Below are 26,581 nucleotides of genomic sequence, written 5' to 3' on the forward strand. Positions count from 1 at the left end.
ATTAATATGGGGAGAAACTGGTTCTTTCTCTGCAATACACTAGAACCCTCTTGTGTTAACAGATACTGAGCTTTTTAAATGACAGGTTTCACTGTACGGGACACGGAGAAGTTCAGATAACAGTACTTCTGTGTACGGGAGGATTATTCTGAACGTTTAATGCTGAACTTTGGTCTCCATCAGGAGCCCTTCACACAGTTTGTTTCTGTGTCATTCGTATTGATCGGAAGCTGAAGCCCCTCCTCCTTCTGTTGACTGTCCAGCGTCTGATGAGGTAGTGTGTGTGTGTGTGTGTGGGGGGGTGTTATAGCAGTTGACCGTCTCTCCCGTGTTCACAGACCACCGGAGGATCCCAGACGGTCGACATGGGTCGGTGGACGCTACACAACGTTTTGTTTCTCGTGCTTCTCTGCAGCTCTGATGGACAGTCTGACAGCCACAGAAGGTTCGTCTCTGTTCTTCTGAGACAGTTTGTACCTTTAAAGTTCTGTTTACTCATAACTAATGACGCTGTCCTCTTCACAGGAAACCCTGGAGAAAAAGGTATGTGTGTGTGTGTGTGTGTGTGTGTGTGTGTGTGTGTGTGTGTGTGAGTGTGTGTGTGTGTGTGTGTGTGTGTGTGTGTGTGTGCGTGTGTGTGTGCAGAGATCACGTTCACAGTTGCAACCTTTTTGTCTCTGACAGCTGAAGTTATTATTTCTGAATCTCCAGACTTTCACCAATAGGCAAAGTTGGACCTCCACAGAAAACACATAAACATATATATATATATATATATATGTATATACTGTATATGTTTTGAGATTAAATGGACCAATGGAAAAAAGCTCAGTCAAAACATCCATTAACAACCATCTAAACTTGGGTTTGACTGACGGGATTTAGACGATTGATACAGATTCCGTATGTTTAGATTGAATTTAGTAGTAACTGATATGTTCTGTCATCTAACATATTTAAATCTGTTCAATGCCTTAGATCTGATGATATCTCTTATTGGTTTTTTTGGGGGTTATAAACTGTTGTCCAGTTGTAACCACCTGTTGTCGTAGGATAAATGACAGGAGACACTGTTTGACAAGAACAGTCTAGTGGACATTTGCTCTGTAATCCTATGTGATTTATGAGATCTTTTGAGTTTGCAGTCCTCTGTCACGCCTTAAATTCACGCTTCTTCTGTTTGTTTGCAGCCGACCGAGTCAGATGCTGACAGTTCGTTCTACACCGAGGTACCGTTGATATTCGCACAACAGTTTGTTTTACAAGTTTTACTGAACGTTGTTCTCTTTCATTCTAGGATCAACAGTTTTATTTGTATTCTCTTGTCACACCTCATCGTTTCTCTTTCTTGACTTGCCTTTCAAAAGCTTTACATCCATCTCCTGTATCATTCATAATCATCAGTCATTGGTTTGTGGACTGATGTTATGAAAACTCGCCATCTTAAATTTTCGACCGTCGCCATCTTGTTTTTTGGCAACCAATGAACGTAAGTGACCGTATTTGTAATGCGCAGGAGTGACGTAGAGACGCCGTATACGTCTCTGGTAGCGACAGCAACCTGTCAATCACTGTGTAGCCCCGCCCCTAAAGCACACCCTGCTTTATGGTCTGTGTGACTCTAAATGGACCATCATTTACTAAATGAACATCATGCTGTATTGAAGAAGACTTGAAACTAGAGATTGAGACCATAAACTCATGTTTACAATGTTTACTGAGGTAATAAATCAAGAGAGAAGTAGAGTCATTTTCTCATAGACTTCTATACAACCAGAGGAGTCGCCCCCTGGTGGACATTAGAGAGAATGCAGCTTTAATATATAGCTCTCTATACAAGCTGATATTTTTGCATGTGCAGCTAACCTGTTGTGCTCTGACTACAAGTGGTAGTACTATTAGTTGTAGTGTCAGTAGTACTTGAAGTTCTGGCTGTACCTACCCGGTTACTTCCTGCCTCATGTTGTGGCGTTTGTCCTGCAGGTTCACTCTGCTGGCTCCAGACCTGCTGAGGACAGACAGCCAGGAGAACATCTACCTACAGGCAGACAGCCTGTCCAGCCCCGTCACCGTCTCCATCTCCATCGTGGACTTCAGTAAGACCACCATGCTCCTCCAGGACTCCGTCACACTCAATGTGGAAAATGGATTCCAGGCTCTCAAGGCGATACAGGTGAGTCCTCGGGGTCAAACGAGAGAGAAGCATGAATACAAGGAACATTGTAAAATGTCAGAGATTATGAGGTTCAGGGGAGAAGTTTTATATATATATGGATGTTTATGTATGTATGTCAGTATATACGCTCATATACACATATACATACTTATACATATATATGTATATGTATGTATATCTTATATTGTCTTTTTTACCTATTGTTTTTGAAACTAAACATCCTCTCGTGTCTCAATCTCGTTGGATCGCAGCTCCCCTCGGATCGCTTGGATCGCGAAGAGAAAAAGAACAAGTTTGTGTATCTGAAGGTGGACTTCGGGAACTACCACTCAGAGGAGAGGGTACTGATGGTGTCCTTTCACTCCGGATACATCTTCATCCAGACGGACAAACCCATCTACAAACCCGGAGACACCGGTGAGAACCGAAGATGCTGACGAAGAGAAAAAAACAAAACTTAAACCACCAAATAACCACACGGATGTGAAAGAGGGCTTGAAACTACTGATCAAGTCTGGTTTGATTTTTTTTAAAATGCATTTCAATGCAAACAGTCCAAGACGTCACGATGGTATTAGCAGTGATGATAGTACTAATGATGTAGATGTAGTGGCCACAGAAACAGTACTAGTAGAAGTAAGAGTACTACTGATAATGACACACACCTGAGTAATGTTCTACAAATGTACAAATCATTTCTTCAGTCTGTCTTTTGTTCATTTCTCCTCTCCAGTCCGCTTCAGAGTCTTCGCGTCCTCTTTGTCCTTTAAGGCCTTCGACAACTCCGTCTCCATAGATATTCAGGTAAACAAACATCATGGTGAGTAGATTAATTGATGAGCCAATCGTTCTTTTGTTCCAGAGGATTGTAAAATGTACATCTTTGGGTTTTGGGCTGTTGGGGTTTAAGAAATTAGAGTCTTGCAGAATGTATGAGTAAGACACTTTGTAGATATAAGTTTTGATTATATTTATGGCTTATTCTTTGGTTATTTTAGCTCAAACGAACCTGTTTGTGTGTCTCAGAATCCAGACGGCGTGGTGGTCAAACTGAACTCCAGGATCAGACCTACTGACGGCACCTACGCCGACACATTTCCTCTCTCTGAATTTGTCAAGTAAGATCAACATCTGTCAACTCCCTCCACTGCCCAAAGATTGAGATTGTGTCTGTTTCAATATTTCATGGGCCTTTGATCTCTGACGTGCCCGTGTGTCTGTGGCAGTGAAGGAAAATGGACGGTGACTGCAAAGTTTGACCACTGGCAGCAGAACACGTTCACCTCCGAGTTCGAGGTGAAGAAATACGGTAGGTTGAGTTTAAACCGCGCGTCCTTCAGCTGATAACATCAGTAGAGTTTTTTCTGTTCGTCTTGTAGTGCGTCACACTTTTGTTCAACTGTGAATGTGACATTTTGGTCAGGAGTGTAATATTAAGTAAAAGTGATGCTTTATGTTTCAGTGCTTCCTGCCTTCAATGTTACCCTGACGCCCAAGAAGTCCTTCCTCGACCTGGATGACAGCGAACTGGAGGTCGAGGTCTCGGCCAGGTCGGTCAAATCCTCACACACACGCGAACGCGTGCTTGTCATAACACGTCATGTACATAATTCACTATAGTATAATATGTAACCTTTGAGCATTCAAATGTCTAAAAACGACGACACCGTTGACATATATGTTGTTGAGTCGTGTCTTTGCATGTTTCCAACCATTTTGAACCGTTGAACCGTTTTGAAGACTTGAGTTTGGCGTTTTGGCCGTCGCCATCTTGGCTTTTTGCAACCAATGAACGGAAGTTACGATATTTGTAATGAGGAGGAGTGACGTAGAGACGCAGTGTACGACTCTGGTAGAGACCTGTCAATCACAGTAAGCCCCGCCCTAAAGCATCCCCTGCTTTATGGTCTGTTTGACTCTAAATGGACCATCATTTACTAAATGAACATCATGCTGTATTGAAGAAGACTTGAAACTAGAGATTGAGACCATAAACTCATGTTTACAATGTTTACTGAGGTAATAAATCAAGAGAGAAGTAGAGTCATTTTCTCATAGACTTCTATACAACCAGAGGAGTCGCCCCCTGGTGGACACTAGAGAGAAGACACTCTAGCATTGGCTTCACTTTTCAGATCCGGAGGTTGCCGCTTAGTCAGCGTTGTGGTTGTTTGCCATTAAATGACTTTTATCAGTTTTGAGCCACATTTCTAAGATACACTTTTTAGGTCTGGGACGTTTGTCTACATATCAGAGAAACAAGCTGAGTGAGCGTTAGCGGCAGCTCGTCGGCGGTGAAAACAACAACTCCCATGATTCCACGCTCCTTCACGAACTAACCAAACTCTTTTAAGATTGAGAGAACCCTAGCGGTAGAAAATTACATATTGTGCATTTAAAGTGAACCTTAACGCACACTACTACAGATTTAACTTCAGCTGTTGACCATAACGCCGACCAATGTTGCTCTAAAACCTCATCCTATCTTTAACTCTAAAGCCATGTCCGTACACTGAACTAGCCTCTGCAGAAGGACATTTTCCTCCCGACTTTGAAAGTATTTATATGAAAATAATGAATGAAACCGGCTGACTGTTGACTTACCGTTGCTGGGATTGTGTCTCAGGTACCTGTACGGGGAGCCGGTTCAGGGGACGGCCTACGTGGTGTTTGGGGTGAAGATCAACCAGGAGATGAGGAGGTTGCCTTCAGTGAAGCAGGTGTCAAATGTGAGTCACTCATCGGCTGCTGTCGCTGTTTTTATGGATGCTGTCGTGAACTCTTCCCGCCACATTTGTATTGGTTAATAATTATTTAGATTGGTTATAACAGTGATGTAGCCTTTATAACCGTCGGATGCTTTCTGTGCTCTTGTTCTCCTGCAGCTGGAGGGAGGAGTCGTCAGTCTGAGCATGGAGGAGATCAAGAGAGCTTACCCCGACGTCAGGTCTCTGGTGGGGAAGTCTGTGTACGTGAAGGCCTCCGTGCTCACCAAGTCAGGTAAGAACAGGCAAAAATAACAGAAAGTCAACCGCTAGACTCATTATTTTCATCAATAAAGTCAATTCCTAAACATAAATAGTCATTTGGAAAATGTGTATTTTCTAACCCCAACCCGCTTTTATTCTGGGCTAAAATCACCATTATTTCCTTTTTTGCTGAATCTAATTCAAAAGAATGATTTGATTATGTCACCTGGATATGTTTATTTAATTATTTCTTCGTACCTTTGAGTCAAGATTCCAGAATTTCTTCAGGTTTGTGGTTTTTGTTTGTTTTCCTGCTGTGCAGGCAGCGACCTGGTTGAAGCAGAGAAGACCGGCATTAAAATTGTGGAGTCTCCGTACGTCGTATCCTTCAAAGACATTCCGAAGTACTTCAAGCCGGGCATGCCCTTCGACTTCACAGTAAGGACCGTCTTCTGTGTTCATGTTCCAGTCAACTAAAGCTAGATATTTGTTTAGGGAAATGATCGTGTCCAGTGTATAAAATCCCAGAGAAAACAATATTCCCCCCCAAAACCCGTCCAGATCCAGGTGAGCCACCATGACGGCTCCACGGCCCAAAACGTTCTGGTCGACCTGAAGCTGCTGAACTCGCCCGTGGTCATCTCCTCCGGCCCCGGCAGAGTCACCATCAACATGCCCGCTGATAGACGCCCACAAACCATCACGGTCAGTGTGACGGCATCGCACTTTACTCACAGAGCGTCTGAGCATCTAAAAGAGTCTAATGTTGTGAGAAGTTAACCTTTAAAATATCATCGAGTTTTACACAACTGCTCTGGTTGCTATATTGCAAAAATGTATAATATATATATATATTATACGTTTATACGTTTATATATATATGTGCTATATTGCAAAAAGAGATTTTTTTATCTTGAATTCTTACTCTTTCTTCGGATTTATAAAGACAAAGCTGTCACAACCCCTAATTCGTTTATTGTGTTCAGGCTGAGACCATGCAGGCTGACCTGAGACCAGATCAACAGGCCAAACAACAGGTCACCATCCAGCCGTACGTCCCCTTCAACCACCAACATCAGAACTACCTGTACATCTCCACGGGGACCACCGCGGTGTCCTTGGGAGACCTGCTGTCCCTGAAGCTGACCGTCGCAACCGCAGACCCAACGCACAGACAGTTCATCACACACATCACCTACCTGGTGAGACGAGAACGCCCGCACCACGTTTACAATGCAGCAACAGAATCAAGTAACACACTTTGTCCCTAAAACTCCCTCAAGGTGCTGAGCAAAGGCAAAATCATTGTTGCAGAGCGCGTGGACGTGACGGGCCAGCTGATCACCGCCGTCGGGCTGACGGTCACCCCGGAGATGATGCCGTCGTTCCGTTTCGTGGCGTTCTACGGTATTCCCTGGGAGGGGCGGGAGGAGGTGGTGGCTGACTCCATCTGGGTGGATGTGGCAGATTCCTGCGTTGGAGGGGTGAGTGATCAGGTGTTATTGGAGCGACGACGGTGGTCAAACCAGGAATTAAGGACGAGTTACTGCAGTGAATATGTTGCATTACAGCGTTTTATTTGTCCGTTACTTCATATTTTTGATACAGGTGTATGAATGTGTTTTTGCACCATATTTGTAGAATAGGATTTCTGCACCTGCAATGAAGAGTTTGAGAAGGTGTCTCTTGTGTTGTGTTTGTGGAAGAGAATGAAAATCGTCCCATTCCAATGTCACAGATGCTCAGGTGTTTCCTCAGGAGTTTAGAGAGTTTTTGGGGACCTTTGAGGCAAATTTGTGATTTTAGCATATTGAAATAAATTGAATTGAAAAGGGAAAAAACATAGAATAATGCCAGCCTTCTTCTTGAATCGTTATTTACTCTTCTGATCTTTGTCTGAAACACAAACCGATCAGTTAATCAGGATTTGTTCTTCGTGTCGATGCATTTCAATTCTCGCTGTCTTCCAGCTGAAAGTCGGGCCGGTGGACGGCAACCGTCGAGACTACATACCCGGGAAGAGCTTTAGGTTTCAGGTCCGAGGTGATCCGGGGGCCAAGGTCAGCCTGGTGGCTGTGGACAACGCTGTGTATCTGCTCAACCGGGACAGACTGACACAGAGGAAGGTGGGTGTGATTGAAAAAATGAAACATTCTGATTTTTACAAATTTTGATTTTACAAATTTTGATTTTGCAAATTTTGATTTTACAAATTTTGATTTTACAAATTTTGATTTTTACAAATTTTGATTTTACAAATTTTGATTTTACAAATTTTGATTTTTACAAATTTTGATTTTACAAATTTTGATTTTACAAATTTTGATTTTTACAAATTTTGATTTTACAAATTTTGATTTTACAAATTAAACATAGTTTTTCACTTTGTTATCAGAGTTTACACTTTTTAAAATAGTGTGGTGTTACAAGTCATTAGGTTATTTTTTTGTTCCGTAACGACGAGCATCATTAGTGTCATTAGTGTCACTAAAAGAAGCCTCTCGTCACCTTGTCCTCAACGGGACCTCGTCCTCAGATCTGGGGCGCGGTGGAGCACGGAGACATCGGCTGCACCCGAGGCGGAGGCAGAGATGCCACATCGGTGTTCTCAGACGCTGGACTGCTCTACGCCTCCAGCGCCGGGTTCAAAACCCAAACCAGACAAGGTAACCTTTGAGCACGGAGCAGCTGAAGACACAGCATGTTTCCTGGTACTTCAATAGATAAACAGTCGATAAGGACAATACTCATCAAGTGAAAGTGTGGAGCAAAGACTGAATATTTCCAGCGATACACTATGTTTACATGCGTGTACACAAATACAGAGTACTCTGATAGAGACAGTACTTTGATTGAACTGAGTTTGATCCGATTTTTTACAAATTATCATATTTTAATAGTCGCTTAGCCCTAATTTGAGCTACTACAATGAAAGAAAAGTTTTTTTTCTTTGCATTTCGTTCACATGTTGCCGACATCGAGTGAAGGCATCTCGCCTCCAGCTGTTGAGCAAAACTATATTTCACAGGATTACTTCACATGCTGTGATTTGAACAAACTCTCTCCATGTTCTCTTCATCTTAAACCAGTCATTGCGGCGTTTTTATTTATTGCTTAATGTGTTTATCGACTACAAAAAAAAGTATTGTGATTGAATGAAAATACAGCCAGATAATAAACTGGATACACGAGTGAATAATACTCCAATTGGAAGCTGTTACTCACGACCTTTTTTCTTTCAAATGAAAAAGATGAATGTTTTAAAAAGAATTAGCTCATATTGGAGTGTGTCTTTCTCATTTATGGTTACTGTTCACTGTAAAAACCTTGTATAGTTATATCAATAAAGAAAACAAGACATACGAAATGATCAGGTATTTTAAAGTAGTAAAAAGAAACCGTGTCTAATGTTGGAGTTCGACTTTAACTTTGCAGAAGGCCATGTTTGCTCTGTGTGTTTGCTCAAAGTGAAGCAACACTGGAGCTGTAGCTGCTGTACTGAGGAAACGTTGTATCGAAGCCAATATTTAGTTGGTTTAAACTATCAGGGGTCAATGAAAGTCTCCACTGAAACCACAAAATACTTGAAAAAACTGCTATTACTAATACTTCTTCTACTGCAAATGAAAATAATCATAAGTAGACATTAAAACTGTCTTAGGAGCAGTTTGACAGTCAGAGTCGTATCATAGAATCGTGTCATTACATCCTTGATATCTATCAGTGGCAGCACTGATGCTGGTCATTGATCAGATACATCTTTATTTGTAAAAAGATAAGAGATGAACATAAATGGTCACACGTTTTCGTCTTCTCCTCAGCGCTGCAGTGTCCACGCAGTGCCAGAAGGAGGCGCTCTGCCGAACTGCTGCAGCGTAAAGCACAGCTGGGTGAGTAAAACGAGGGAATCAAATGCAACTAATTGGCTGCTGAAGGAAAAAAAACGGCACCACAACAAGCTGATGTTGTAAAATGATGATGTTGTTATTACCTCCGCCGAGGAGGTCATGTTTTTGGTTTGTTGGACTTTATGTCTGTTTGTCAGCAGGATTACAGAAAAACTGCCGGCTCGATTTTCATGAAACTTGGTGGAAGGATGGAGCGTGGGCCGAGAAAGAACCCATGAAATTTTGGAGCGGATCCGAATCACGGGGCCCATTGTTTTTCACTTTCCTGAACATCACTTCACATCGAGTGCCCTTCTAGTTGCGAATGTGTAGCAAAAAGCTGCCTTTTTTCACGTTTTCACTTTATCATTCTCTGTTCAGTTCCCTTCACAAGATGTTGATGTTTTACTACGAGCACTGATGACTGACTGCTGGTTCCTTCTGCCTCCAGAGAGCCATTACAAGGAGAAGCTGCAGCGTCGCTGCTGTAAGGACGGCCTCAGGGAGATCGCCATGCCGTACTCCTGCACGCGGCGCTCCCTCTACATCACGGAGGGCTGGGAGTGCATCAGGGCCTTCCGCTACTGCTGCGCCACCTTCAGGAACCAAGCGTTTGACACGGAGATCCCCACCACCCCGCCCCCCTTCACCACAGCTCCCACCACCACCACCGCTCAAGTCACCAGGCCCTCTGTTCCATCCTATCCTTTTGATAGAGTGGCTGTGTCTAGGCATGACGGAAGGATACACCTGTCCCGGGATACATTTAGTAATTACTCTACTTCAACCTTTTTTTTTTTTAGTTAGCAGGAAACGTTTTCACATCTTTCTTTAAAATGTTGTGACATGATGTTTGAAGTGTTTTAATGTGTTGGCATGCTAGCATGTGCTAATTATCACCAAACACAAAGGACGGATGAGGCCGATGGGAATGTCATTAGTTTTGCAGGTGTTTGGTCACAAACCAAATAATCTTCACGCAGAATCTGTAGACGGCGGGACAAGATGTTGGTGCGGGAAGCGTTCTGGTTTCCGTTGGTGGCCGGTGTACCGATCGGGTTTGAGCAGGCTGTAGTTGTATGCAGGTTAACGGTCCACGTGGAGAGAAGAGGAAGCAGAACGCTTCGGCTGAAATGCGATCTCGGAACCCACCGGCTCACGTCTGATGGCCGATTTAGCTTTTTATTTGCTAAGAATCTGTTAACAGTGTTGTAGTAGTCGAGATAGGTCTCGGTTTAAAGACTGGTCTCCGCACCACTTTTTGAAGCTCTAAATTTAAGAGTTCACCAGGTTGCATTACCACCCGAAAAAAACAAAGCCATGCACCAGAAAAGGGAGGGAAGAAGAAGAAGAAGCATAAAAACAGCTTTAGATGTCGATGATTAATGAGGCACATTTGTCAGACATCCCACGATGTGTTTCGGGGAGAAACAATGAACGTTAAAATAACTTTTAATGAATTTGTTGTGTGTAGACATATTAACAGCTTCTAGATCCATATATTAGAGATATGTAATGAGTGGTCAAGACCTGCTAATCATGCTAAAATGTGTCCATAGATTGGGAAACGGTACGTGTAATGGCTAGACCTCAAAGTCCGGATGGATCGCATGTCCTTTTTGGACAGGCCGGAATGAGCACACCTGAGAGACGTCAGTACAGCATAAAGTATTCAAATGCTAACAAAATGGCAGAAGAGGAAGAAGAAGAGGAGGAAGAGGAGGAATATCTGGATGAGACTGAGGTGTATCTGCGATCCAAGTTCTACGAGTCCTGGCTGTGGACGGACGTTAAGCTGCCCAGCCGGGCTGACAGAGACGGGTGAGTGAAACATTAAAGTAGTGGTGACATCAGAGGCCGACTATCCTCATTAGCTTACTCAAACACTCTGAACCTTATTTATATTCTGACATTTTATTAGTCCCTGTACTGCAGTTACGATGTTGCAGGAGCGACAAGCAAGCAATCAAATATCATTTAGAAATAACAGCAAATAGCTGACCACCACCGGGGACTTTATTAAAATGAATGAAAATGAAAACGGCATTAGATATTTAATTCCATTTAAATGCTGATTCCATTTTCAAATGGTTAGAAAATAGCATTTTAATTCTAATTCTGACTTAAATTATTGAAAATTAGTATGTATTGTTTCTACTGCTTTTTAATTTCCAAATTTGATTTGACATTTGATTATTGTCCACTGCACAGCGGGGCTTTGAGAATGAAATGTCAAATGCTGTTTTCATTGTCATTTTCAAATGGTTAGAAAATTACATTTTAACTTAAATTGTGACTTAAATAATGTTTGCATAAATGGAAAAAACGGTTTCCTTGTTTATATTGCGTTTTAACTTGTGGGGTACGACTTCGGAAATTACACGAAAAACAGCTTTTCCATTTTAAACGTAATATAGTCATAGAAATATAGTATGTGAAAATGAAAATTGGATTATTGCATTTTAATTTACATTTTTACTGCAATTTTAAATGCTATTGCAGAATTTCACTTTCATTTTCAAGTTTATATTGTACTTTTAATGAAGTCCTCTTTGGGCTTCCATAGCTTAGTGTAACAATATGCATTCAACTTCTCAGACTTGCTTCTTGAACACAAAAAGATTCAATGTTAAGAAGAAACCATCAAAAGTCACTTTCAATCAATATTCTTAGACAGGAAAAATGAATCATCCTAAAATAAGATGTATGGACTTTTCTTCATTTGCTATTTTTATTCTAGTTTCAAGATCTGTTGGTGTTGCTAACGATACACTAAACGTGTCGGGTGTTTGTGAAAAGACCTGCAGTGAAGGAAAGTGTGTGAGTTCGTTTGAGTTCATGATTCATCTCCACGGGAACAAGTCAGTAAACAAGTCCTCCCTTAAAGAGGACACAGAGATTAGGAGAGAGCAATAAGAACACAACATGTTGTAACTGTAAAGATTACAAAGGAGCAATGGTGGTGTTAGAGTGTCTGTTGGTCGTGTGGTGTGACGTTTGATGATGTTTCTAAAAAACGTATAAAGCCAAAAGAAGGTTACTTTTAAACGTCTACTCTTATCTGTTCAGGATATTTAAGCAAACACGGCACAGAAGCACCTCCCCTCTGCCTGCTGATATGAATTTGAAAGTGCTGTAACGGACCAACTGGGTCCCCAAAAGTCCTAAACCCAGTCAGTGATGTTTGACGTAACATTCAAAGCCTCTCACTCTGTGGCATCATGTGAGGGGAAAGCACCGGGAACTCCCGGCATTGCATCATGTTTTGTTTGGTCAGTGATCACCGCTGGATAAACAGCTCAGAATCAACAGTGCAGACTCTGTTAAACAAACATCCATGTTCTGCACTAATGCAGATTCCTGTATGTGGGCAGTGTTTTTATTTAGAAATGCATCCGTCAACCCAAAACTACCAAGTTAACATTTTACAAGTCAGCTGCTGAAACGGTAGTCTGTTTTAAATCTTTCTTATTTCCTTGCTTTCATACAGTAAATTAACATTTATACTGTTATCACCAATCATCACCAGATTCAAATCAAAATCAAATTCATTGTATGTGCAAACATAGTTGGCAATAAACCGTTTCTCATTCTGATTCTAAAGAGTAGCAAATCTACAAAATGACAAAAAGCAAGACACGAAACAACCAAAAAAAGACACAAAATGACTTCAAAGAAAAGCAAAACGACCAGAAAGAGACACAAAATGACCACAAAACGATTCAAAACCACCCAAAAGAGAAGCAAACTAACCAAAAGGGACTGTTAAGAAATGCAAAACGGTCAAAGGGAGATGCAAAAAGACCTTGAAGAGACACAAAATGACCAAAAATATGCCTCTTTGGCTCTTGTTCATATGTAGGAGCCTGGAGGGGTGGGGGTCCTTTACATGGCTGTGCCCAGGGGCCCATTGTCTCATAATCCATCCATGTATTCAGCTATGCTATACTTTCTTTTGTAAAAAAAAAGCAGGGTGGTGTTGACGTTGGACCTCCTGGTGATAACACAGACTGAATCTGATCAACAGGTTGGCGTTGATGAACATGGACCATGCTTTACCAGACAGCATCACAGAGTGGGGGGTTCTGGCCATCAGTGCATCACCTCACACAGGTACGAGGAGGAAGGGGAGCCATCAAGAATTATGGAAAAAAATCTTCCGAATTGTGCCCCTCATGGACACCCAATCCAGGCTCTCTGTTTTATTTTTCTTTCTCATTTGAGTGAGCGAGGTCCAGAGTTTTCCCGTTCTTCCATTTTCATTTTCTTCTTCTCTCTCTTGTACGCTAGCTTTTTTGTTTTGAGCCCCGGATGTTTGGAGAGGGCATTTCGAACTTAGCTAGTCAGGCTGCTGTTGGAGTGACGTAGAGACGTCGTATACGTCTCTGGTAGAGACCTGTCAATCACTGTGTAGCCCCGCCCTAAATCATCCCCTGCTTTATGGTCTGTTTGACTCTAAATGGACCATCATTTACTAAATGAACATCATGCTGTATTGAAGGAGACTTGAAACTAGAGATTGAGACCATAAACTCATGTTTACAATGTTTACTGAGGTAATAAATCAAGAGAGAAGTAGAGTCATTTTCTCATAGACTTCTATACAACCAGAGGAGTCGCCCCCTAGTGGACAGCAGAGAGAATGCATTTGCCTCACAGTTAATGTGAAAATGGTTTTCACGGTGATATAAGTGAGTGAGCACATTTTTGAACTTGATCCCATTTAAGGGTCAGCCGACCTTCATGAGCCCCCGTCTCCTGGGCCTTTGACCGGGGTCATCTGTACCCTTTGAAAGTTCAAATCTTTAAACCCAAAGGATGGAGGAAATACGTTAAACACATTCATACTTGTGCAGAATCCCCGTCCGTCGCTAATGCTTTTTCTGAACGTCTGTAGGTTTCTGTGTCGCGGAGCCTTACAACGTCAGAGCATGGAAGCGGTTCTTCGTGGACCTGAAGCTGCCGTATTCAGTGGCGAGGAACGAACAGATCCAGATCAAAGCGGTGGTGCATAACTACGGCGACGAAAGCCTGCATGTAAGAAAATCACCTCAGAACGACACAGCACAGTCACTTCCTTATTATTCAGCCAGAGAATTTAGTAAATATAGATATAAAGATAAATATATATTTCTACAACGGGCGTAGCCTCATTTGATTTGCAGCAAGCTCTGTTTTGATGCTTTGTAATGCACCGGCACCTTATTCTCATTCAGAGTACATGTCTTAGTCATTGAAAAATTGAAGTATGTGAATGAATTTTGATGTTAAGAATATTAGCAATTGTTTGTCATTAGTAGTATTATTGACTATTAAAGAGTTTTTGAATAAATGAATATTGTGCCTGGTTTCCCGTTCAGGTGAGGGTGGTGCTGATGAAGACGGAAGGCATGTGCAGCATTGCCTTCAAGGACAAACACACGCAGGAGCTGACGCTGGCGGCCGGCTCTTCTGTGGCGGTGCCTTACACCATCGTGCCGCTGATGGTGGGGAAACTTCCTCTGGAGGTGATGGTGGTAGCCAGAGACATGATGGGAGGAGACCGCATCCGGAAAGAACTTCGGGTGGTGGTGAGTCACTCTCGATGATGATCTTCTAAAAACAGGGTCAGCTGCTAAAACAGGAAAGTTGACATTCTGGATTGTAAGAAAATGTGTGTGTCCTTCCTTGAATGTAAGAGGAGAATATAGATGTTAAGAAGTTAATTAAAATATAACAGACTTACTTGAATAAAGACAAATCTTTTCTGAACCCCAAACAGCTGGATGGAGTGCAGAAGACTGAAGTTTGGAGTACGGTGTTGAACCCGTCTGCTGAGGGAGGTAAGAAGATCACAAGTTTATTTACGTAGAACATTTTAACAACAAGGCGATTGAAATTCAGGTCGGAGTCCATGACTACATCTAGATATCCACCACACATATGCCACATTTATGGGATTTCGTTGCCTCTGCCGAGAATGAGTTGATTCAGTCTCTTAACTCTGGCGCTCTCTTGTTTTCTCTTTATCTATATCTATGTATGTATTACTGTTTAAACCACCAGTATGCATGCTTTTGAGATCACATTTGTATGAGTTACAAACAAGTATTAACCAGTTCAGGACGTCTTCCCAGAATTATTAATTTGGTGTCTTTACGTTATAATGATTAGATTCTCTTTAGGTTCGGGGGTTGAAAATAACAAAGTTTAACTTAATGGCTCTCTTCCGTCCACGACAGGAACGCAAACTGTTCGTGTGCGCAAGATCGAACTGAAGTCCGTTGTGCCGAACTCTGTGCCGGAGACATTCATCAATGTCAGAGGTCAGTCACTGGTGGTAAGAATTTAAAAAATGAACCATGGGAGAGTGTTCTGATTCCTCCTCTCCCCTCCAGGCAACGTGTTGGCAGACAGCATCGATAACTCCATCAGTGAGGACTCCCTGGCCTCTCTGATCCGGATGCCCGGCGGCTGTGTGGAGCAGAACTTGGCCAGCATCACTCTGCCGCTCATCGCCACCCTCTACCTGGAGCGAACCAACAACTGGGAGAGCGTAGGGGTGGATCGCAAGGCTGAGGCTCTCCGCTACATCAGGAGAGGTGAGAGAGAAAAGAAAAGAAGGCGTTGATAGATGGATGAAGGATTTCCAATAAAAAGTAAAGAGAAGCAGTACAATGGGCGATTGATGTCTGTTTAAATGAACACATGAAAACAAAGATAACTTAGATAGACTGATGGATGGATGAATGAAAGAGTTGGTGAGTGGATGGACTGATCTCAATGTCTGGGGATGGATTGATGGATGGATAGATGGATGGGTGGATAGTTTGATACATGGGTGGTTGGATGGATGGGTGGTTGGACACATGGGTGGATGGATGGATGGATGGATGGATGGATGGATGGATTGATGGATGGATGGATGGATGGATGGATTGATGGATGGATGGATTGATGTATGGATGGATGGGTGGATAGTTTGATACATGGGTGGTTGGATGGATTGATGGATGGATGGATGGATGGATGGATGGATAGATGGATGGGTGGATAGTTTGATACATGGGTGGTTGGATGGATGGGTGGATGGATGGATTGATGGATGGATGGATGGATGGATGGATTGATGGATGGATGGATTGATGTATGGATGGATGGGTGGATAGTTTGATACATGGGTGGTTGGATGGATTGATGGATGGATGGATGGATGGGTGGATGGATGGATGGATGGATGGATGAATGGATGGATAGATGAATAAATAAACAGATGGATAAATGGCTGGGCAGATACATTGATGGATGAATGGCGAGTTGGTTGGATGGATGGATGGATAGTCAGATACATGGATCTGTGGTTGAATGGATACAGCAAAGGATGAATGGAGAGATTTTAGATGTTCTGTTTACATTATGAGTGAATTAAGGTGCATCTCTCTCTCCTTCATATCCTTTTATCTTTTAATTCTTCCATGCTCCTTTCAGGCTATGAGAACCAGCTGGCGTACAGAAAGAGCGACGGCTCTTACCCCCCCTACAGGAGGGAAGGTGCAAGTACATGGTACGCTCAACAGTTAACGTTTTACATATTTAATTAAAACCTACGTGCTGATTTCCAAGAAAATACATGAGGTTCAAATGTGTGCATGCAAACACATTTTTCCTGTGCCACATTCTGGAATGAAATACTGTAGAAAAACAATTCAAGAGTCACGACGTGTTGACATCAGTTGATATCACTTAAGCTGTTAGATACGTGGTGTAATGTGTGTGAATGTGACCAGATGTAGCTCTAACCACAGTCCCGCCCGATTGTCAGGATCACGGCGTACGTGGTGAAGGTTTTCTCCATGGCTCACGGCATCACCGGCATCGCCGAGCAGCAGGTGTGCGACCCGCTGCTCTTCCTGGTGAAGAACAAGCACCGGCTTCAAAGGGGCAACTTCGTGGAGGACAACCCGGTTTACGATACTACCATGACGGTGAGACTTCAGAAACACACCGTGTCACCCAGCTGATAACTCGCGTAGTGTTTCCTCTTTCCATCCACTCGGTCCTTCGTATGTGTTCCCCTTTCAATTCACTTAAATCAATGAAATCACTTTGAATCACTTAAAACATGAAATCTAAGCCACGTTTTGGTTTTAAAGCAGAAATCTTTTCCGCAAATAAATAAACAAAGCAATGCAAGGGTTTCTTCCTAGAGCGGCCATTTTGCATCGACAGTACACCTTCTTACAAATCAGTCCTCGAAGAGACAGAGAGACACATTTCTCATTCTGTCTCAATTACCCAGAATGCCGTGCAGCCACCAGGCCATTCTTTTGGTTGTTTTTTGTAAAACTCTTTGGGAAACTTGGGAAATAAAACCAAAAGTAAGGTTGAACAACTGTTATGCAGTATTTGGAATGAACTGGTATTATTCTAGACTTTAATACAAACCTCTTGTTTATGTCTCCAGGGCGGTCTCCGTGGCGACGACCCCGAAATAACCCTGACGGCCTTCGTCCTCGTCGCGCTCGCTGAGGCCAAGCAGGCCGGGATCAGCTGCGCCGGTCCAAACGTAGAGGTACATTCCATATCCGTTAACGGGTGTCTGTTGCCTTCTTTAATCCTCGTTGTTATCATGATGGGGTTTATTATCAGTAGTTGTACTTAAAAAACTATTATCTACCACCATGTGTCTGCTGCAGGAGGTTATCCGTAAGACGGCTGAATACCTGAAGAGAGCGCTGGTGGTGACGGGGAGGCGACCGTACACCGTGGCCATCGCCTCCTACGCGCTGGCTCTGCTGGGCAAAGCTCAACCCTACAACCCGATACCGTCGTTACTCAGCGCTGCAGCTCCAGGTTTCTCATTTGTGCCTCCAACAAACATCAAGTCACTGCCTCAGTCAATTCATTTTATTGATTTCTTTGGTCAAATGTCACCTCTTGTTGACATGAGGTTCTTCTCCATCGTCAGTGTATTAACTACAGTAGATGGAGAAACAGAATGAAGTACCAGCACGGGAGCAAAGTACTGCTGTGGACGTATTTTAAACACCTTAACAAATCAATATCAGTTCAATCATTTTCATGCTATATCTAGAATATTTTCACTGTTGAACCTCGCTGTCAGACCCTTTCCAACGGGGAGCTGAAGCCGTTATCTCTGCTCTCTTTAAAGCCACAGGACTCCATTAACAAAATCAGTCTTTTTATATCGCAGAACAAAAGAGTTGCTGGTCTACTGCTGTTACTGTGTGACTTTGGTGAATCCGGACCATGTCTTTAAAACACCAAAGTCACACAATAACTGAAAAAACCCCCGAACCAATTGCTTTGCTCCCGTGCTGGTGCTCCTGTCTGTTTCTCCAAACTCCATCTACCGTAGTAAAACACTGACTGTGGAGAAGATCCTCATGCAACCCGTCTTCAAATAATCCGAACTACGCCTTTAAAGTCGACACATCGGTGCTTCTATTTCCCCGTCCTCTCTCCTCCAGGTGGCAGCCACTGGCCCGACGCACACAACACCTTGTTCACCTTGGAGGCGACGGGCTACGCCCTGCTGACTCTGGTCAAGCGGGGGCTCATGGAGGAAGCGGCGGCACCGTTCAAATGGCTGAACAACCAGCGGAGGAGAGGAGGCGGCTTCGGCTCCACTCAGGTTAACGACAGGGCGATACTGGAAGTCCAGACTGTGATTAGTATTATTGCAAAATGATAATGCAATGTAGTTTGCACCATTGCCCAAAATTTACAGGAAGTATTATTGGGATAGCTACCCTGGTCCAAACTGTGTAGCAACGTATCTAACAGTTGTGTCCTGAGCCTTCTCTCTCCACGCTAACATGACTTGCAGTTTCTTCAGATTGTATGTAAAAGTAAGAATCATGAATTCAATTAAATGTCCTTCAACCTTTGTTATCGTTGCTGCGTTTCCCTCCTCAGTCCACCATGGTGGTGCTCCAGGCGCTGTCAGAGTACCTGATCAACAAACCTCCTCCTGTTGACCTCAGTCTGGATGTGGACGTCAGGATGACGGGACGCAGGGAAATCCGCTACCAATTCAACCGCGACAGCGCCTACGTGGGTCGCACCTCCAGGGTGAGAGAGCTGAAACTGAACGTAAAATCCAGGATGTATGTGAAATCAGTTCATCATGATGTTTCTCACTTGATGTTCAGACTCTCAGAACGACCTTAAGTTGAGTTTCATAACATGAAAAAGTGAGTTTGCAGGACATTTCTGCAACATCAGGAAGTGTATTTTGACTTTAAAGATAGAAGAGAAGTAGAACGTACGTATACTTGTTTGTCGTGGTCATTTAATTTGTACAAATCCTAGACCTTATGTAAGAAGTGGACGTAGTCACTGTGACGTCACCCATTGGTTTGCGGACTGCTGTTTTGAAGCCTTGAGTTCAGCGTTTTGGTTGTCCGCCATCTTGGTTTTTGGAACCAGAAGTGACAGGAGAGGGCGGAGGAAGTACAACCAAACATTTGATGAGAGACCGCAATGTAATAATTAACTTTCATGAAGTGAAGACACACTGAAGGGGTTAAAGTAAACGAGAAACACACAGTGGTAGAGACCTGTCAATCACAGTAAGCCCCGCCCCTAAAGCATCCCCTGCTTTATGGTCTGTTTGACTCTAAATCAGGGGTGTCAAACTCAATGTTGCTCTGGGGCCGCATCGGCATCATGGTTGGCCCCAAAGGGCCGGTTGTTGTCGGCGGGGGGGGGGGGGGTGCTGCTGCTCCTTCGTCGTCGTCGGCGGGGGGGGGGGGCTGCTGCTGCCACATACGCTGGTGGAGGTGTGTGCGCGCGGATCGGGGAGGAGCTCCGCCGTGCGCGATTTCCATTTTTTTTTTTTTTGCTGGTAGATTCGCGGGCCACATAAAATGACGTGGCGGGCCGGATCCGGCCCGCGGGCCGTATGTTTGACACCCCTGCTCTAAATGGACCATCATTTACTAAATGAACATCATGCTGTATTGAAGAAGACTTGAAACTAGAGATTGAGACCATAAACTCATGTTTACAATGTTTACTGAGGTAATAAATCAAGAGAGAAGTAGAGTCATTTTCTCATAGACTTCTATACAACCAGAGGAGTCGCCCCCTGGTGGACACTAGAGAGAATGCAGGTTTTGGTCACTTCACAAACTGACCGCCTGGTACAAAAGAAAATGGTGATTCTAGTTAGTTGTTGTTGAACAATTTGTATTCAAGTTCTACTCCTAATCTGTTTCTATGATTTTAACACAAAATGTCTTCTTCTCTGGTGCTTTTGCTCCGCAGTTGCCGGCTAATCTTGAGTTGGAAGTGGAGGCTCGAGGGAACGGACAGGGAATACTGGAGGTACGATGACACGATGACACTTTTAGTTCAGCAACATTTTTATTTTCATTTTATTTTCACACACGAGATATAAACAATCAATGATAGGATCACATGACCGACATCACTCAAAACCTTCACAGAAATACAGCAGGAAGTTGTTTCTAAGTGGTTCATTTTTTGAGAACAAGGCTTTTATTTTGTTTCTTGTAACTCTTCTGTTTTGCATGTGGTTTCACTTCCGGTTAACTTTGACCCAAGGTTGTGACGTATTACAACCAGCTGCATGAGGTGGATGAGAAAATGCCCTGCAAGGACTTTGAGCTCAACGTCACTATTGAAGAATCCAGCGGTAACTCAAGTTCTCCTGCTGTCTCATGTCCAGTTATATGAACGGTGTCTCTCTCATTATATTATCTAATAATATAATGTATTTTCTGTCGGTCAAGTCACTTTTAGTGCCACAAAGGGATGAAAAACATTCAGGCAAAGTTGAAAACAATCCAGATTGTAGCATGTCCTTGATATATCGGAAACAAACTGCATCAAACATGACATAATAACAACATGACATTATAATGTAGCTAAATTAAATTAAATATAAAACACAAAAGCTAAAGTTATTAAAACGAACAACACCGTCCATGATTTATAGATGACAAAGCAGAACATAATGTCAAAGATGAACATTTTATTGGCATTCATAATGGTCACCAGCACACAAAAGTGGAAGCATAATATTTTAAATATTGAAAATACATTTAGTGAACTATATTTATAAAGCACCTTTTACAACAATATAAAAAGAAAGTCCAAAAAATGTGCAAAACCTGAAAAAAAGAATTGTAAAACAAATTGAACACAAATTTAATTCAACAATTCAACACACACTGGACATCTTCAACACATTATTATGTCATCCTTAGTCAAATAAAATGACATACTGTGGCACAACTCAATATTAGTAGTAAATGCACTTAAGTTCACAGCACATTAAGAAATGCTTTGTTTCCACAGAAAAGCCTCCAGCTGATGTGGAACAATCCTACCAGATCACCATCAAAGTGCGGTGAGTTATTGTCTTCATCCTCTTTCACTTGTATTAAAAATGCATCCGGTCTGTTTGAATACAAAGCTGAAGTATGTTGAGTCAGCGCTGGTCTCTGTCCTCCCCCACAGGGCTTTAGGACCCAGAGATGTCCGGATGGTGGTTCTGGACATCAGCCTGCCCACCGGCTTCACCCCAGAAAACTCCGACCTGGAGATGGTAATCGGCCTCTTCTAACAGATTCAAGTTTAACGTGTAGCCTGCTGCTAGAGCACATCTCCACTTAGTTTACATTCATAGAAAAGTGTTTTTGAATCAATCTCAAAGATTTTCACTTAAATAAGTGTCTGTTAAGTTACTAGTATTGCAGTATTTATATATTTGCAGTGTTACAAACTGGAACTATGAACACAATTCTGTAAATTTTGAAGGTCAAGCGTCAACAAAAAGACTGCAGACTGCTAAACTCTGAGCACGACTCGTTTTCACTCAAAGTCTTTAAGTGGGGAAATAAAAAACGATGCTTTTCTGTGTCAGTCGTTGAAATGTTTTGTGATGCCGGTCAGTCCCTCTGTATAAGTAAGTAATGATTATAAACTTTATTCATAAAGCACCGTTCAAAACAGAGTTTTTTACTTAGTGATTTACTTAGAAAACCACTTCAGGACTGTGATGAGATCAAATCAGACAATTACAACAATGCAGGTTAAATAAAATACTCAAAAGTAATAGAGAAGAGAGTTTGGGAATAAAATGATGTCCTTGAATTAATTAAAAGATGAGTTTTTAGAAGTGATTTAAAACATGTTACTGATTCTGCAAGTCTCAGATCTTCAGGCAGGGGCTAACAAAGCTGAGAGGGTCCTGACTGTAAAAGCCGGGTCCCCTTAAGTCCTGAACCAGGAGTCAGGAAGCAGCCAGCAGAGCCCTGCAGGGGGATCTGAGGCTGCACTTTGGCTCAAAGAGGAGCAGCAATGTACCCGTGGAGGGAGCCTCAAACAGGGCCGACTTCTTCTGTTATTTGTCTAAAAAAAAATCAAACCGAGATGAAATAAAAACAGGAATGATCCTCTCTGAGAAAAGAGCTGATTCATCGGGATGTTTGATTCTTCCCCTTGCAGGAAAGAAGCCAACATCCCAATGGATCCCTTTCAGAAAGCAGTTAACCGATTCTGTGTTCATGTGTGTGTGTTTGTCCAGCTTTCAAACTCAGTGGACCGTTACATCAATAACTTCCAGATTGTTGATAACCTGAGTGACAGAGGCTCTCTGATCATCCACCTGTTCAAGGTAAAGCATCGACGAGCTGCTTCGTGTCATTGAGATGCACAAATACAAAGTTTCCTTCAATGAAAAGAAACGTCTCCATTTCTGTGCCTTTAACAAGTTGCAGGTTTACTCAATCATGTGGATCTTTGCACAGTGAAACCCAGCGCTTGCTTCCTCTTCACTGTTACTATGACACATTGTCCTCCCCTGTCCTCCTCCCAGGTGTCTCACAAAGAGCCGGAGATCCTGATCTTCAGGCTGCAGCAGAGCTTCAAAGTGGGCCTCCTCCAGCCGTCCTCGGTCACCGTCTACGAGTATTACAACCCAGGTAGGACGAGCACGTTCTGACCGCCACATCCAGGAAATAGTTTACCGCCACATCCAGGAAATAGTTCACCACCACATTCAGGAAATAGTTCACCCGCCACATTCAGGAAATAGTTCACCACCACATCCAGGAAATAGTTCACCACATCCAGGAAATAGTTCACCACCACATCCAGGAAATAGTTCACCGCCACATCCAGGAAATATTTCACCACCACATCCAGGAAATAGTTCACCACCACATCCAGGAAATAGTTCACCGCCACATCCAGGAAATAGTTCACCACCACATCCAGGAAATAGTTCACAGTCAAAATCATCATCAGTGAAAAACACGACCTGAGACTAAAGTAATGCCGGGTTTGGTCATCAAATGACGTAGAATATGTTTATTTACTGTAATTACTTAATTTACTGTAAAAATAATTTTGAAAAATATCTTTCAGTGACAGGTGTTGTATCCCTTCTCTGTCTCTCTCTGTCTCTCTCTCTCTCTCTCTCTCTGTCTCTCTCTCTCTCTCTCTCGCTCTCTCTCTCTCTCCATCTCTCTCTCTCTCTCTCTCTCTCTCTCTCTGTCTCTCTCTCTCTCTCTCAGATCACCGCTGCAGTCGCACCTACTCTCCCAGGGAGGACATAGAGGATCTCACTCAGATCTGCAGGGACAACGTCTGCCGCTGCACGCAGGGTAAAAGCTCCACCGTGTCTGCAGCAATGCATTAGTGGACATGTTTGTAGTTATTTTATTTTATTATTTTATTATTTTATTCGCTCATGGTCTCCAGGTGACTGTTGTGTCTCCAGAAGCGACAGCGAAAACGTTCCCAACAAAGAAAGAGAGACGTTGGCCTGCAACACGTTACACCACGGTACGATACACACCACACACTCACAGATTTAACACACACACACACACACACACACACACACACACACACACACACACACACACACATACAAATTCACACACACACACACACGCAGCTGAGTTTAAAGTTATATACAGTATATATACTGTATGTATATGTATTATATATACATACATATATACAGTATGTATTGTATATATATAATATTGAAGGTACTTAACAAGATAGAATGATATATATATATATATGTATATATATATATATATATACATATATATATATATACATACAGGTGCATTAAGTATGACAATGGAGTTAAACCTTTGGTATAAAGTGGAATGAAATGAAGGGGGGGGGGGGTCTCTGGACCACGAACACGACCAACAAATTCCACCGCATCATCCCGACGAGCCTCGTTAGGATCACGTCGGTTTTGTTGTGCTTCAGTTTTCCAGGTGAAGGTGCTGAGTGTCACTCAGAGTTACTACGACAAGTACGAGATGGAGATCACACAAGTTATCAAGCTGGGTGAGTCGATGCAGTGGATGTGTGTCTTTAATGAGTATCAGCTCTTTTTTTAAAAATAAAACATTGTTAATTAATAATAATAACAACACTAGTAAGATCCTTAAGGCCTCATGATGGAGGACAAATATCTTTTTAACAGACCAGGATGTTAACTAACAGATGGATCCGTATTCACTCAATTTGAAGCTCTTTTATCTGGTAATTCACTATAATGCAGCTATGAATATGTTCTGAATCTGAAGGCGTGGAGGCAGGAGTTGAAGTGGGCCAGAGGAGGTTTTTCATGTCTCACGGAGGCTGCAGAGATGGACTGGTCCTGAAGGAGGGCTCCCAGTACCTCATCATCGGCCCCAAAGAGGACCAGTGGAACATCGACGCCGACACCAACAGGTGAGAAGAGCAAGAACCCGACCGACATACTTGTTTACGATACCTGCAGTACAACAGACGCATGAACGGAGGCGTTTATACTCTCTGCGCTGCGTTATTCTCCGAAACACACCTTTCCTTTAGCTGTTATTTCCTGTGACCTCGTCTATAACCATGGCCAGAACTCACAGCGTTCCAAAGCTTTGTTACGGACTTCTGTCTCCATTGTGCAGTGAATAAAACTCATCTGAACCAGCCACAGAATTGGACCTAGAAGATTGTCTTTTTCTTCAACAACGATAGCCATTTGGAGGCAGAAATACGACCCACGCAGTCTAAACTCCTCTCTTTTCCCTCCTTGTCTGCCAGATTCATCTACATGTTAGGAAAGGACACCTGGGTGGAGCGCTGGCCTTCGCCCGATGAGTGCTCCAGCAGTCCCAGCCTGCAAGCTAAGTGCGATAGCCTGAAGGCTGCTGCAGATGAACTGTCCGTCATCGGCTGCCGGCTGTAGAGGAGTCTGAGCTGCAACTGCACGCCACTCTCTTTTGCACACTTATGTTGTTTTATTCTTGCTACAACAGCAAATGACTGTGCACACAAAGTTTCAATGGTCATTTTAGGGCCACACAGCCTGCGCAATAAGTCAGTTATTTGTGTTGCACTTTGGGGGGAAAAGAGAACTGACAGTGGAGCTGGAGTTCTCGTGTTCTGTTGAAATTTGAAAGTGTAAATTTCTGTTAAAAAAACCGATGGTTGTCTCAGTGCTGTATTCTCAGAAAGAAATATATGAAATCAGTATACTCGCTTAAATAAACAGACTACTGCACTAAACACCAGGCTGGAGATTCCTTCTGTGCTCAGCAGGTTTCGGCTGATCGTTCTGTACAAAGCAGCTAAATCCTCTGCGGCTGACTTCTGATCTTTCAAAGAGAAAAATGAATTAGGGAATTTTGCCGATAATTTTGCCGATAAGTTATTAGATGATGCAAATGCTTGGACAGTGATCATTAAGCAGGTGAAATTACATCAGTCAAATGCATCACCGAGTAAACTTTGTGTTGTAATTACTCCAAGCTAATGTGATGCAGGTTCCTGAAGTCAGGTTCCTGCGAGAGGAGCAGCTCACCTCGGGGCGGTGCTGCCATCGTTACGTTTGACCTCAGCGTACACAACAACACACTCTTGCTTCTTGTGTCTTTCGGGCTGAGCTGCTCTGATGTTGCTGTAGAGAGAAGCTTCCGGGCTCTTTGACAACTGGACACTGGCAGAGTGAATGTCATCCTGCCAGTCCGGCCTTTTCTGACTGAGTAGATCAGGGGTCGGCAACCTTTACTATCCAAAGAGCCATTTTGCCCTATTTTCCACCAAAAGCTATTTGATATCAAAGCTTATAAAGCTTTATATATAGTTATATTATATATACAAAAAATATAGTTTGTTGTATTTATGAAATAATAGAACAAGAATAAAGACACTTGTTGACATTTTATTGCTATTTTACATGTTAGAACAATATCAAACTCTTCTGAAGAGGAGACTTTGCTGCAGCAGTTGAGGAATCGCTCTTTATCGCTCGTCTCCAGTGTGACACTTTTCAGTAAATGCTGTGTGTTTGTTCTGGAAGCGTCTTTTAACATTACATTGTTTGTTGTTTGCTAATTTCTCACCACATATCAAGCATACAGGTAAGCCAGCATCGTTGGCAGTGAAAGCAAATTAATACGCCCACGCAGAATTAACTCTCTATTTTCCTCTCTGACACTTCTTTTTGGGGATTTATCCATTGATAGTTTACCGAGGGCGGGTCTGCAAATCATGAGTTGTGTCTC

General features: G+C 42.7%; 1 protein-coding gene across 1 annotated transcript; it reads left to right on the forward strand.

The window, feature by feature from the left end:
* Window positions 1-365: 365 nt before the first annotated feature.
* Window positions 366-25,571, forward strand: LOC306696226 (complement C3-like; the record flags this gene model as incomplete). Its single annotated transcript, XM_079159788.1, has 41 exons — window positions 366-445; window positions 1,984-2,173; window positions 2,428-2,593; window positions 2,910-2,980; window positions 3,203-3,294; window positions 3,403-3,485; window positions 3,639-3,726; window positions 4,803-4,905; window positions 5,062-5,176; window positions 5,468-5,583; window positions 5,707-5,850; window positions 6,132-6,347; window positions 6,429-6,629; window positions 7,116-7,271; window positions 7,682-7,811; window positions 8,967-9,035; window positions 9,484-9,710; window positions 10,660-10,853; window positions 13,060-13,145; window positions 13,930-14,069; window positions 14,393-14,602; window positions 14,794-14,854; window positions 15,254-15,337; window positions 15,410-15,613; window positions 16,500-16,575; window positions 16,834-16,996; window positions 17,476-17,583; window positions 17,708-17,864; window positions 18,503-18,666; window positions 18,951-19,106; window positions 20,304-20,363; window positions 20,604-20,694; window positions 21,360-21,411; window positions 21,522-21,609; window positions 22,591-22,680; window positions 22,882-22,987; window positions 23,582-23,671; window positions 23,769-23,852; window positions 24,300-24,380; window positions 24,623-24,770; window positions 25,119-25,571. The coding sequence occupies 41 exons, from the start codon at window positions 366-368 to the stop codon at window positions 25,261-25,263; spliced, it is 5,085 nt and encodes a 1,694-aa protein (XP_079015914.1). The 3' UTR covers window positions 25,264-25,571.
* Between the last annotated feature and the right edge of the window lie 1,010 nt (window positions 25,572-26,581).

Source organism: Pholis gunnellus (genome assembly GCF_910591455.1).
Source record: "Pholis gunnellus genome assembly, chromosome: 5".
Taxonomy (NCBI): domain Eukaryota; kingdom Metazoa; phylum Chordata; class Actinopteri; order Perciformes; family Pholidae; genus Pholis; species Pholis gunnellus.